General features: G+C 35.1%; 1 protein-coding gene across 1 annotated transcript; it reads right to left on the bottom strand.

Annotated features, from left to right (window-relative positions):
• Positions 1 to 329: 329 nt before the first annotated feature.
• On the bottom strand, positions 330 to 11,290 carry LOC123316151. Its single transcript, XM_044902145.1, has 6 exons — positions 11,064 to 11,290; positions 10,664 to 10,980; positions 10,372 to 10,586; positions 3,166 to 3,763; positions 1,964 to 2,267; positions 330 to 1,893 (listed from the first exon to the last, which is right to left on the bottom strand). Exons 2-6 carry the CDS (start codon positions 10,963 to 10,965, stop codon positions 475 to 477), a joined length of 2,838 nt encoding a protein of 945 aa, XP_044758080.1. The 5' UTR covers positions 10,966 to 10,980; positions 11,064 to 11,290; the 3' UTR covers positions 330 to 474.
• Between the last annotated feature and the right edge of the window lie 548 nt (positions 11,291 to 11,838).

The following is an 11,838-nucleotide window of genomic DNA, read 5'->3' as shown; positions in this document are numbered from 1 at the left end:
GCTTAGTAAATGATGTGCTTTCAAAAATCACTGTCGGGATGACTAATATTGTCTGTTAGTTGATGATTTGCTGGACCATTTGACTGGACGTCTATTGATTCAATTCTAAATTTTCTTTAAAGAGATATGATCTTCAAAAACTTCTGACTGAGAAATCCCAATTATTTGTTATCACAGAAATTTTCACAAATAAACAGTTTATTGAGTATCCCTCGATTCAGCTGAAAACCTCATTTTGTTTTTATTGCAAATATTTTATCTGGATGAAAAAAAAAACCATTCATTAAAACACGCTTCGATGAAATGGTTAGTAAATGTACATATCAGAGTATATAAAATTTGAATTTATTGCTATTGTACTCAAAAATTTGTATCTATGAATGAATATTGCTGAAAAAGTTGTGATCAATAAACTTTTTCATTTTCTAATAAATATTCTCTTTATACATAAATCATATAAATTAACATAATACACTATATGTGTTGTACTTTATTCCTCAACATAGAGAAATTCTTAGCAACAGTAGGAGCTGCACGTATTCCATTATGTATAACCTTATCTTTGACAATTTTCTTCTGCTTCTTTTCCCCTATACTTTTATCAGGCGTCTTGAAACCATGATTCAACACTTGATGTTCAAACCATGATGTGTTGTTATCAAAGTGCTTGGAACATTTGTCACATTGTGTCTCACACTTGAAAGTATAGCTATTTGGTATTTTTTCTGGAGTAACTACAATTGAAGGAAGCTTGGAGATATCTCCTTTCACTTGGGTTTTATTACATCCTTCTACAGCGGTATCTGTTTTATTTTCTGAAGAATTATTTCTGACAGGCAGCACCAGATCGGTTGTGGGTACCACAACACTTTTGGAGGGGACAATCAATTGCTTCCCTTCAACTGGAAGGACAGACTGCCTGGCACTTTTAAAAGATGAAGTAGTTTTTGGATTCTTAGATAGCAGTAATGATTGTTTGAGCGGAATTTTTAAAGGTGTCTTTGAAATTGTGGAACTTCTAGAACTCGATATGGTTGATTTCATCGAAGTGACAGCTTCTTTTTTTGGAAATATTCTAGACTGAGGAATTTTGGTCAAATTAGGCTTAAGCATGGGAGTTTCCCTCATATGATTTTTTTTATGCAAATTCAAACTTGTATTATTCATGAACTTCTGCTTGCAAATATTACAAGAAAAGGTTGATCCAAATTTCGCAATACATTCATGTCTACTTAGTAAAAACCTATTGATAAATTTGGATTTACACTGCTCACACTCAAATTTGTAATCAAACCCCCTTTTCAGTGTGGATTCAAGAAAATTTTGAGTCTGACTTCTTTGTAAATCTGTCTGTGATGATTTTTCATTACTTACAGTATGTTCTATATTTTTAGATTTCTCTAAAGAATCTTTGTCTGTAGGATTTTTATCAATCTCTTCCACTGAATAATTTTTTTTTGATGATTTTTCAGCATTCTCCACATCACCTTTGATTTGATTTTCCATCCTGATTACTTGCAAAGTGGACGTGACACTTTCAACATCACTGTCAAAACGACTCATTTTAGGTGGAGAATTTGGGTAGATATTCTTTTTATCTTGAGCAGAAGTTCTATATTTTGGCGGCCTTCCTCGTTTTTTACTCATTCCGCTTTTTTTGTCCTCAATATCTTTTAATTTTTCAAGTTCTAAATCAATTTTATCACATTCATCAGTATCACTTATTTCAATTTCAATAAGTTCGTCTTTTCTATTGTTCTTTCTTTTCTTCTTATTATTACCAGAATTTGATTCATCACCAGAGTCAAGAAGTTCAACATACTCTGTAACAGGGAGGAATTTTCTTTCTTCTGCAGAAACAGGTTCAACGAAATTGTTTGCAGAAACTATCATCTGAAAAAAATTGTGTATTAAAATATATTTGTCGGCATCTGAAATTTCTGATGTTAAATTTGGCACATACTTCTTTGACAACGATATCTTCATTAGGATGTTCAAGTGGCTTTATTTGTTGTTTCCTGGGCAACCTTTCTTTACGTTCTGGCACTTGGGGGATAGTAGTAGAATTGATGAAGTTCATGAACAGTCTTTGCTGCTTCGCCTCTTTAGTCCTATAAATTTGTTTCGTCTCTTTGGTACGAGGTGCGTTTCTGTTGCATGGATTTTTTTGAATATTTTTATTTCCAGATTGAATACAATCTGTTTGTTTCAATACTTGAGATGGTTGGTTGCTTTTGAGTAAACTCCTGGAGTTTGGCCTGATGAAGCTGAAAAAATTTGAATCAAAATGCGCGATTATTTGGCTTTTCAGAATAAATACAAATATAAAATACAGAGTTTTACTGAAAGCGTTCACTTTATGTATTTAGAGAACTGAAGGAGATTTTTTTCTGAAAATTTTAATTCATAATGAATCGCCGGGATATATTCAGCTAAAATCTTCTCGCCTTTGTGGTACTTCCAGTTATGCCGGAAGTTGAGCTGAACTTATAAATAAATAAGTCCCATTTGAAAAAATGGAATACCCTATATTTCATTTAGAGATGTCTTACACTGCACAACGCCTTGCAATTAGCCAGATGTATCAACTCATTTTTTCGAAATAAGTAAGTGAAATGGCGCACAGGTAGGCTTAGCGCAACATTCAACTCAAAGGTCATGGGGAAATTTCAAGGAGCTATTGGTTAATTAAATTGTCTGTAATCGTGTAAATTATTTACACTACTACTACACTAATTTATGTACAAGGTCTTATTCTAATTTATTCACACACTCGCTAATTTATTTTCACCACTTTGCACTTTGAAACTCTTCGGGAACTACCAAATTCACGACTCACGCAAGCCTACTTCACTCACGACTCACGCATACCTACCGCTGGACCCGCTGTGACCTAATATGATTCACGTTTTTTACCCATGTCTACCTACTGATGCGCCAGCTGATGGTCACAATGCTTTAGAACACAACCAGATTAAGCTATAGACAAATTTTGGTCAGGGACGTCAGGGTTAACATTGTTCGCCAAAGATCTTCCCTGGCTATCCGAATCTTTATACTGTGTTTGAAATCAACCGATTTTTTTTTCTGTGACAAAATTGATGAAATTCAAACCGTACTCAAGGGACAACAGTTCACTAATAAAACTGATAACTGAATACAAACCTTTCAATATCCATGACTTTCATATTCTCTTTTTCAGGTAGCGTCTGGACATAAACAATTTTCTGTTCTGAATTGATGAAATCTTTTAAAAGACTCTTTTGTATAGACTTTTTCAATATGTTGGTTTTAGCATGCTGATCTGCTGTTTCTTTCAGGATAGAGTTTCCGCTATCGCCATAGACATTTTCTGGATTCGTAGAGATATTATTTAGAATATGATATATTTCATTTTGTGAAGAATCTTTGGTACAACCCATGAGATGACCACTACCAATCATATGCTTTTCCTCTAGGAATAGTTGCTCAAAATGATTTTCTTCAATAGTCTCTTCATACAATTCTTCCTGATCTAAACAGTGTCCGATTTCAAGGTGCTGAATAGCCATGAGGTGATTTCCCTCATCGGACATCCCAACATCTTCGTGAATTTCTTTCGATTCTGCATCAACAGAAGTCAATTCAATGGAATGTGGACCTTCAACTATAACTGTTTTCTCAACTTCAGTTGGAAGTATGGAACTTTGGTCATAAAAACCTTCAGGTTCATTTTTTATTGGATAATTAGGAGATTCCTCTGTGGCAGTTTGAATATTCCATCCTAGAATATAAAAGGAATGTTAAAGACAAGTAACGAATAAATTGAATAAAAATAGAATAGAATTAAAGAAACCGTTCTGTCCATGTCAGTATTCACGTATAAGCCTAGTTGCACACACACCGATTTTGGACGGCCCGGAATAAAATCGGCTGAAGAGGCTGTTTTATGAGGATGACATTTTTGGTATGTACTTAGATATCCGAACCTTGAACACACTTTTGTTGTCTCACGACACTGTATTAACAAATCAACTGAAGGGTACAGGGAAAAAACCATCAATGTCAATTTTTGTCCGAAAATGAGTTAGACACCCAATTCAATTCAGAATGAGGAGTCGTATTTTATGGTATATTAAAACAGGCATGAAACTAGTTCAGCCATACGTTAAATCGCTGCCGAAGATTTATCGCACAGGGATGTCGATGTCGATCAATACACAGAAAGAAAAAATCTAAGTTATTTCATGTAATGCACTCATTTTATGTATAATATCATTAATAATGATCTTTCCGAGAACAATAATATTTAATTTGTCATATTTCGAATGATATGAACGGATTTTGAAGTTGAAAACGCGTTTTTCTCAGCTGAAAGGAAAATTGACATTGATGGTTGTTTCCCTGTACCCTTCAACTGAAAGTATAAAGTTCAGGGTCGCGTTTAAGTACATTTTTTTGGATAAGTATTTGACAAAATTAATATATCATAAGAAAAGGGAACATTATTATATACTTAATGATGTAAATGTTAAAGCAAGCGAAAAACTACAAAAAAAAATGATTAAGCAAGCAGAGCGCACAGGGGTAGTTCGAGAATCTTGGGAGATGCCTTATTTTCACACCTGGCGTTCAGTTTTCGAATATGTAGGAACGTCATCCTATGGAAAAAAAGTGTAATTTCCTATGAAAATTTTAAAATCTGTATTCTCGAACTATTAAATGTGAAAATGTTCCTCAACATTTCAAAGGAACTGCTTCCAATGATATTCACCATGCAATCATCATACTCCTATTAGGATCCAATTCATACAGATTCGAGAATAGAGCCCCAGGACGTTACTTCCTGTGTAAATGAATGAGAATCCGCTTACAAGGCGTTGAATTGTTATTGCGTGAAAACCGTAGACGAGGCATTTTAGAAGCGTTTCAGCCCGGGTGTCCACTGGAAGCGTATTCGAGCGGCTACACGCTCACGCTAAACGAGCGTTTGTAGCCCCTACAAAACAGGCGGCGCGGCGCTACAGAGGTTGTCCACTGTAGGCGGCTACGTGCGTTCAATTCAATGTTGGATCCAAAGGATCGTTCTCAATCCAGTATTGCAGCTTGCGATGGCTACAATTTTTAAAGTCAAAATCAAATCGAGGATTCAACCATTTCTACTTACAACCGAAGAACGGACCTTATATAATATATTTCCCAACTACTACTGAATGAATCGAATTTTATTTTACTGACAATGCGATGAAAACAACGAGGAACAATTCTTCCAATAAGTATTCAATTGTTTGAACGACTCATCCAAAAAAACTATCCTAGGTTTCTTCCTCAGCTATTTTTTTGGTGGCCAAAAATGCGTGTTTTCGTTTTTTTTCTCGATTTTATCTCCCCCGGAAAACTGAGTATAAACAAAGCTCAATTTTTTTTATTATAGATGACTAAATTCTCGATTGAGGCGGCGTTCCTCAACCCGTTTCCATATTAGAGTATATCAATGTTGAGCAAAATTTCAGAGATATTGTCGTTGACTGTCCATGTCCACGAAATGGTCTATGACGTTTTAAATCCGAAATCTTAACGAAAAAATTGTATTTGTGTAATGAACGCGAGTTTTCAATCGATGTGAAATTTAATGCTTTACAACTTTTTTATACGTTTTTATACTTCTCTTATATATAAGCTGCTTTCAAAGATTTTTCTGAGAAATCAATATGAAATATAACATTTTAAAATGTTTCAGGAAATTGTCCCAACTTTGGGATCCATTAGTGAGAAAAGGTACACACTTGATCTCATTCGACGTAGAATTCAGTACTCTATAGCTTTTCTCGCAAGTAATCAGTCGATATCCGTATTTCTTGAAGAAATATGATTGAAAAACTACAAAAAACCCAATGTTTTGACCGCCAAAAGTTATGCTCAATTCCTTATAAGGAAAAAAGACAAGATGATTCAATTCGGTCACTGATGAAGCCATTTAAGCAATAGAAATCTTTTATAGGCACAAAATCTTTACTGAATCTCAGATCCCATTTCAGGCGGATCGCGCGTACGAGCTCGTAGCCGGTTGAAAACGCCCGCTCGAAGTCGCCTGCAGTGGACAACGCTGCAATGAAATCGTAGATAGTAGAGGTGTGTAGTTCGTGAACGAACTAGTTCAATTGAACTATTCCGTGTAAGGAACGAAAGGAACTAGTTCACGAATAGTTCGAAGTATAGTTCACTCGTTCCCTGAATGACAGAAACGATCGATGAGTTCGCAACGTTTTCGTATCTCCCTCACCCTAAAAAGTTCATCGAATCTCACTGTATTTTTTATTTTATAACTATTGACCTCAATATATTTCGTTTTATTGATCTTTTTTCTTTTATTCTCGAAACAAATCCCAGAACCCAGCAAAAAGCATAAGGCTTGAAATAATGTACATTTCCACTTGTTTTCTCGTGAAACCCTTTAACCCGTATCAGAGTTCAGTTTCAATTCAACGTTATATTAGTCCAGTTCCAGACATGAAAGAACGACTGCATATCACTAATTCATAGCATACCAATAACCGTCAATCGTTCCATGATTCATAATGGAAGTGAACGATTGTGAACTAGTGAACGATTCATGTGAACTATTCACCATCGTGAACGAGAACTAGTGAACTATATCCTCTGAGTGAACTAGAACTCCCACCTCTAGTAGATAGAGGAAAGAAAAGATACCGCATTGCGCAGCTACGAAGTAGAGCTCTCTGTGTCGAACATCAACTTGTTTTTGTTTACGTTTACCCCTATCCGAATCTATCTTTTTCGGCATACTTTTCACAAATTACACAATTTCCTGGCATGTCAACACCGAAATTCTTGATACTCAAGTCTTAAAACGCACGAAACACTATTACATCGAACACAATTACGATAATAAACATTCAAATATTGGGGTAAACGTAAACAAACATGGAGTAGATGCATAGTAAATGTCAACAAAAACATAGGGATGTTGGACACACTTTTCTTGTTGTTTACGTTATCTTCCCCTTCCTCTATCTACGATTGAAATACGTTACTTGGGATCTGTAGCGGCTTGCCGTACGTTCACGCTCGTTTCGCGTGAGCGCGTAGCTGCTCGAGTACGCTTCCAGTGGACACCCGGGCTCAGTGTTGGAGCCGAAGGATCGTTCTCAATACAGTATTGCTTGTTGTTTGCGATGGTTGCAATTTTTATAGCCAAAATCAAATCGAGAATTCAACCATTTCTACTGTCAACCGAAGAACGGACCTTATATATTTCCCAACTACTACTGAATGAATCGAATTTTATTTTACTGACAATGCGATGAAAACAACGAGAAACAATTCTTCCAATAAGTATTCAATTGTTTGAACGACTCATCCAGAAAAACTATCCTAGGTTTCTTCCAAAGCTAATTTTTTGGTGACCAAAAATGCGTGTTTTCGTTTTTTTTTTTCGATTTTATCTCCCCTGGAAAACTGAATATAAACAAAGCTCAATTTTTTTTTATTATAGATCACTAAATTCTCGATTGAGGCGGCGTTCCTCAACCCGTTTCCATATTAGAGTATATCAATGTTGAGCAAAATATCAGAGATATTGTCGTTGACTGTCCATGACCACGAAATGGTCTATGACGTTTTAAATCTGAAATCTTAACGAAAAAATTGTATTTGTGTAATGAACGCGTGTTTTCAATCGATGTGAAATTTAATGCTTTACAATTTTTTTTTATTTATACTTCTCTCATATATAAGCTGCTTTCAAAGATTTTTCCGAGAAATCAATATGAAATATAACATTTTAAAATGTTTCAGGAAATTGTCCCTTTGGGATCCATTAGTGAGAAAAAGTACACACTTAATCTCATTCGACGTAGAATTCAGTACTCTATAGCTTTTCTCGCAAGTAATCAGTCGATATCCGTATTTCTTGAAGACATATGATTGAAAAACTACAAAAAACCCAATGTTTTGACCGCCAAAAGTTATGCTCAATTCCTTATAAGGAAAAAAGACAAGATGATTTAATTCGGTCACTGATGAAGCCATTTAAGCAATAGAAATCTTTTATAGGCACAAAATCTTTACTGAATCTCAATTTAACCGGACTGAAATGAATGAGCCAACGGGCGTGCACGCGCTACAGATCACATTTCAGGCGGATCGCGCGTACGAGCTCGTAGCCGCTTGAAAACGCCCGCTCGAAGGCGCCTGCAGTGGACAACGCTGTATTGAAATACGTTACTTGGGATCTGTAGCGGCTTGCCGCTTCACGCTCGTTTCGCGTGAGCGCGTAGCCGCTCGAATACGCTTCCAGTGGACACCCGGGCTCAAGCGTTGTGCATGGGAGTAGGACAGGTGTTTCATGATTATCGTTTCCATATCCGATCCAGTCAGTCCGTAATTTCACCTACCTAAACAATACCCAAGTGTAATTGGATTTCAAATCATTGATCTAGTCTCGATTAATTTCAACGCTTTTCCAAACTAGTGTTAACAGGTTAAATTCCAACAATTTTTTTTTATTTGTGATATCGTAACCATTACGCCTTTTCGGATAACAGAATTTAAAAAACAATTTTTCGTGGAAGCCATGCGATACACGTGAAACTTCTTTGGACATTTTTTCAACTGTAGGGGAAACCCGAACTCTCAATCGCTCGATTTTGATTGCTATTCGAAGCCAATGCAATGGAGTCACACCACGACCATCAACACGTCTCAATTCGCTTGTGGCCAACACATAATGTAGCTTGTAACCCCGTCGTTTCTAAAACGAGCCAAGTAAATTCCCGGAAAGAGGGCTCTCCAGCATGTTCATCAAATAGCAAGCTCCTTGGTACATTAGCTTCCCCAAAAGCGATACTAAGATTTTTCTCTTCATTCCATAACAACGTCTTTAGCTGGGCATCAAGACTCTCTTCAATAGTTATTTGTACTGATCTCATCTGGGGGAACTTGAGATGTACTGCGGTTAAAGTTGAGGAAACTATCGTTAATTTTAACTCTTAACTTTGCAGGGCCCTTACCAAGTGAATTTGTAGCGTTCACATTCAAATTTGAGATTACTAAAAGACATGGGGGCGTCATAAAAAGTACTTTTCTGTTTGTATCATGACAGGTATTTTGCTCCTCACACAGTACAGAAATAGCGTGCAATTTTCTTACCATGGCGTCCCAGAAGATATTTTAAGAAAAGGAGCTAGGCAGTTGATACCTTCTTCAGGGCTATCAAAAATTAGTTTCCTGTGCTAAAGAAACTAAATTATTGAGAGAACAAACTTTTCTACAAATCTTCCTAACAAGGAAGTATTACTGGCAACTGAGAAAAAGGTATTGAACAAACTGAAATGTTGGCATTTCAATAACATAGTGTTCTTAAATTGTGACCTCTAACCGTTAACACTGTAAGGTACAATCAAATCATTGAATTGGTTCAATTTTAGATTTTCACCAAGATTGGGCCTCATAGAGTCAATATTTGGAAAACTTTCTGTTGTTTTCATGTGCATTGTTAGTTCTGACAGCTTTGGTTATATTTGTTTCCCATTTTTGTGCTACAACACGTCATTTTTAGCAACTTTTATCATCCTATACCTAAAGAGATGTTTTTCGCTATCTTCTTTTTTAACCAATAAAAAAAAAAATTCACCTTTAACAACCACTCAACTTATAACTCATTTTAACCTGGAAACTGTAGTACAAGGAAAATGCAAGGAAAGAAAACACAATGCATGTGGGCCTGTGATCCCACAGGTTGAAAACAGACCTACAGGAAAATGATCGTAAACCCACCAATTTGCAATAAAAAAATATTCCCCTCCAAATAGATTTAGGCCCGGTACTTTCATTTTCAAATAAATTTTATTCAATGTCAATAAGTATCTGTCAAATAATTTCCTATCTGAACGATACCTTATTTCGGTGCTTTCAGATAAAATTATTTGACGAATAACAATTCTATGAAAACATGGTTTACTTCTTTCGACTTTTTTCCATTGATTAATGTAAAATAAAACACCACATTGTAGAAATTGTCATAATTCCAACTAGAAAGCAAATATTTTGTGAAAATCACACAAGGAATAACCAGACATCCAGAATCTAAAAATTCAACCAATAATGACGTACCGACATTCGATCTATGACAAATAAAATCTTATTAACAAGTTTCAATGACAGATTTATTCGATGAATAACACTATCTGAAAGTGAAAAGACTGCATTTTTACTTATCCTAAGAATAAGACTTATCTATCGAATAAATTTAGTTATTCGCACATGAAGAAAGTACGTGGCCTTAACCTGTCTCAGCATTTTTCAGTTAAACTAATTTTTATGGAAATATATAGCTGGATTGTTCAAGAAGGCCAGTGTATTGTTCCTTACCCTTTTCATCTCTATTAATATGCCCTTCATGTTCTATGTGAAAGTCTCTTTTTGGGGATATAAATTCTTCATGGTTTACAACAAAACTGTCATTGGGTTGAGATATTTCAATAGAAGAACAATTTTCTTCAGGTGGAATTAGCTGTTCTGTATAATCCAAGGGTAAGAACTGGATTGTTTCTAGCATAGGCACTAACTCTCCATTAATATTTTCACTAAAATATAAAATAATTATTACCTGAAGGAAGAGAATTAATAGTGTGGAGGTATACAAAATTGAAGCACATTATACCTATACTGAATCTGGTATTTTTGAAGATTTCCATCTTCATCTCGTGCCACTTGGACACCATAAATTTCATTGGTATCATCTACTTTGAAAATGAAAGGTGGATTTCTATCTTCTGTAGACCCCAACTCAGTTACATTACTCTCTTCATTTTTATCATTTGTCAATGTAATATTCATTTCTTCTAGAGTTAAATCTTGGCTCAAAACAGATAAATATTGACTACTGTCACATTCATCTTCATTAGCAGTTATATACCCACTTATACTATGAGATAAGTTGATACTAGAATTCGAACAACTCATGGTATGGTACACAAACTGTGAAAAAGCAATAATTAAATATTGAAGATTAATATATTAATGACCAACATATTTTTTTGTACGGAGTTTATGATAATCACCTTTAACGATGTACTGAAAAACAATAAATGTTGTGAATACAAAACACTCAAAAAATAAGAAACAGAACGAATAAATGCTTTTCACGTGAACATTCACATAGATGAACTACTATTATAATCCTTTGAATATTCTAAGGTATAAACGAAAATAAACTTTGCATCATTCAATCTAACGATAAAAATTTCGGTTGCTCTAGCAAGTGGGAGTTGACAATTGAAATTGACAGGACACTAGCAACCACAGAATGTCAACCACAGAACACTAATTCGCGAATCCAATTACCGTTGAGGGCGCTGCGAAATGAAAACAAACTTTGACGTTTGTCAGTACTCTTTTCGAGATTTGTAAGGCCTAACAGAGTTTTTCTAGAAAATCTAGATTGATTTAGTTTCGTAAAGAAAGATCAATATTCTTTGGAAATATTTCATTTGAAAAGGATGAATTATGGAATAAAATCGAGCGATGATATTGGTGATCCACTCTACCAAGACACAAAATCCTATTATTTCACAGATTCTTTCTTGAATTAAACCTAGCTAATAATGTTGAGGCAGCAAATACTGAGTTTGTGAAGTTTCTATTTGAAGTATTTCAATTCCATGTTATGATATAGGTATTCCCGAGGGTATTCCTCATACTGAAATCTCAAGAGACATAAATATGATTCAGCTCATGGAACAAGATCTACAGATGAGAAAATGCATTCATTTGGAAGTATGAAAATTATGAAATTGTATTTCTAAATCATCGATTGAATTTAACAGAAAACTCTCG

Source organism: Coccinella septempunctata, chromosome 6, assembly GCF_907165205.1.
Source record: "Coccinella septempunctata chromosome 6, icCocSept1.1, whole genome shotgun sequence".
NCBI classification, from domain to species: Eukaryota; Metazoa; Arthropoda; class Insecta; order Coleoptera; family Coccinellidae; genus Coccinella; species Coccinella septempunctata.
The sequence above is the reverse complement of the archived record's forward strand: the minus strand, read 5'-3'. Positions and strand labels throughout refer to the sequence as shown.

What these genes read in the sequence shown, in the direction of transcription:
- LOC123316151 (XM_044902145.1), bottom strand. Translation starts at nt 10,965, where the DNA reads ATGAGTTGTTCGAATTCTAGTATCAACTTATCTCATAGTATAAGTGGG. An exon ending in AAATACCAGATTCAGTATAG is followed by an intron (nt 10,587 to 10,663) that starts GTATAATGTGCT and finishes TTTATATTTTAG; the next exon opens with TGAAAATATTAATGGAGAGT. An exon ending in AAGATATCGTTGTCAAAGAA is followed by an intron (nt 1,894 to 1,963) that starts GTATGTGCCAAA and finishes AATTTTTTTCAG; the next exon opens with ATGATAGTTTCTGCAAACAA.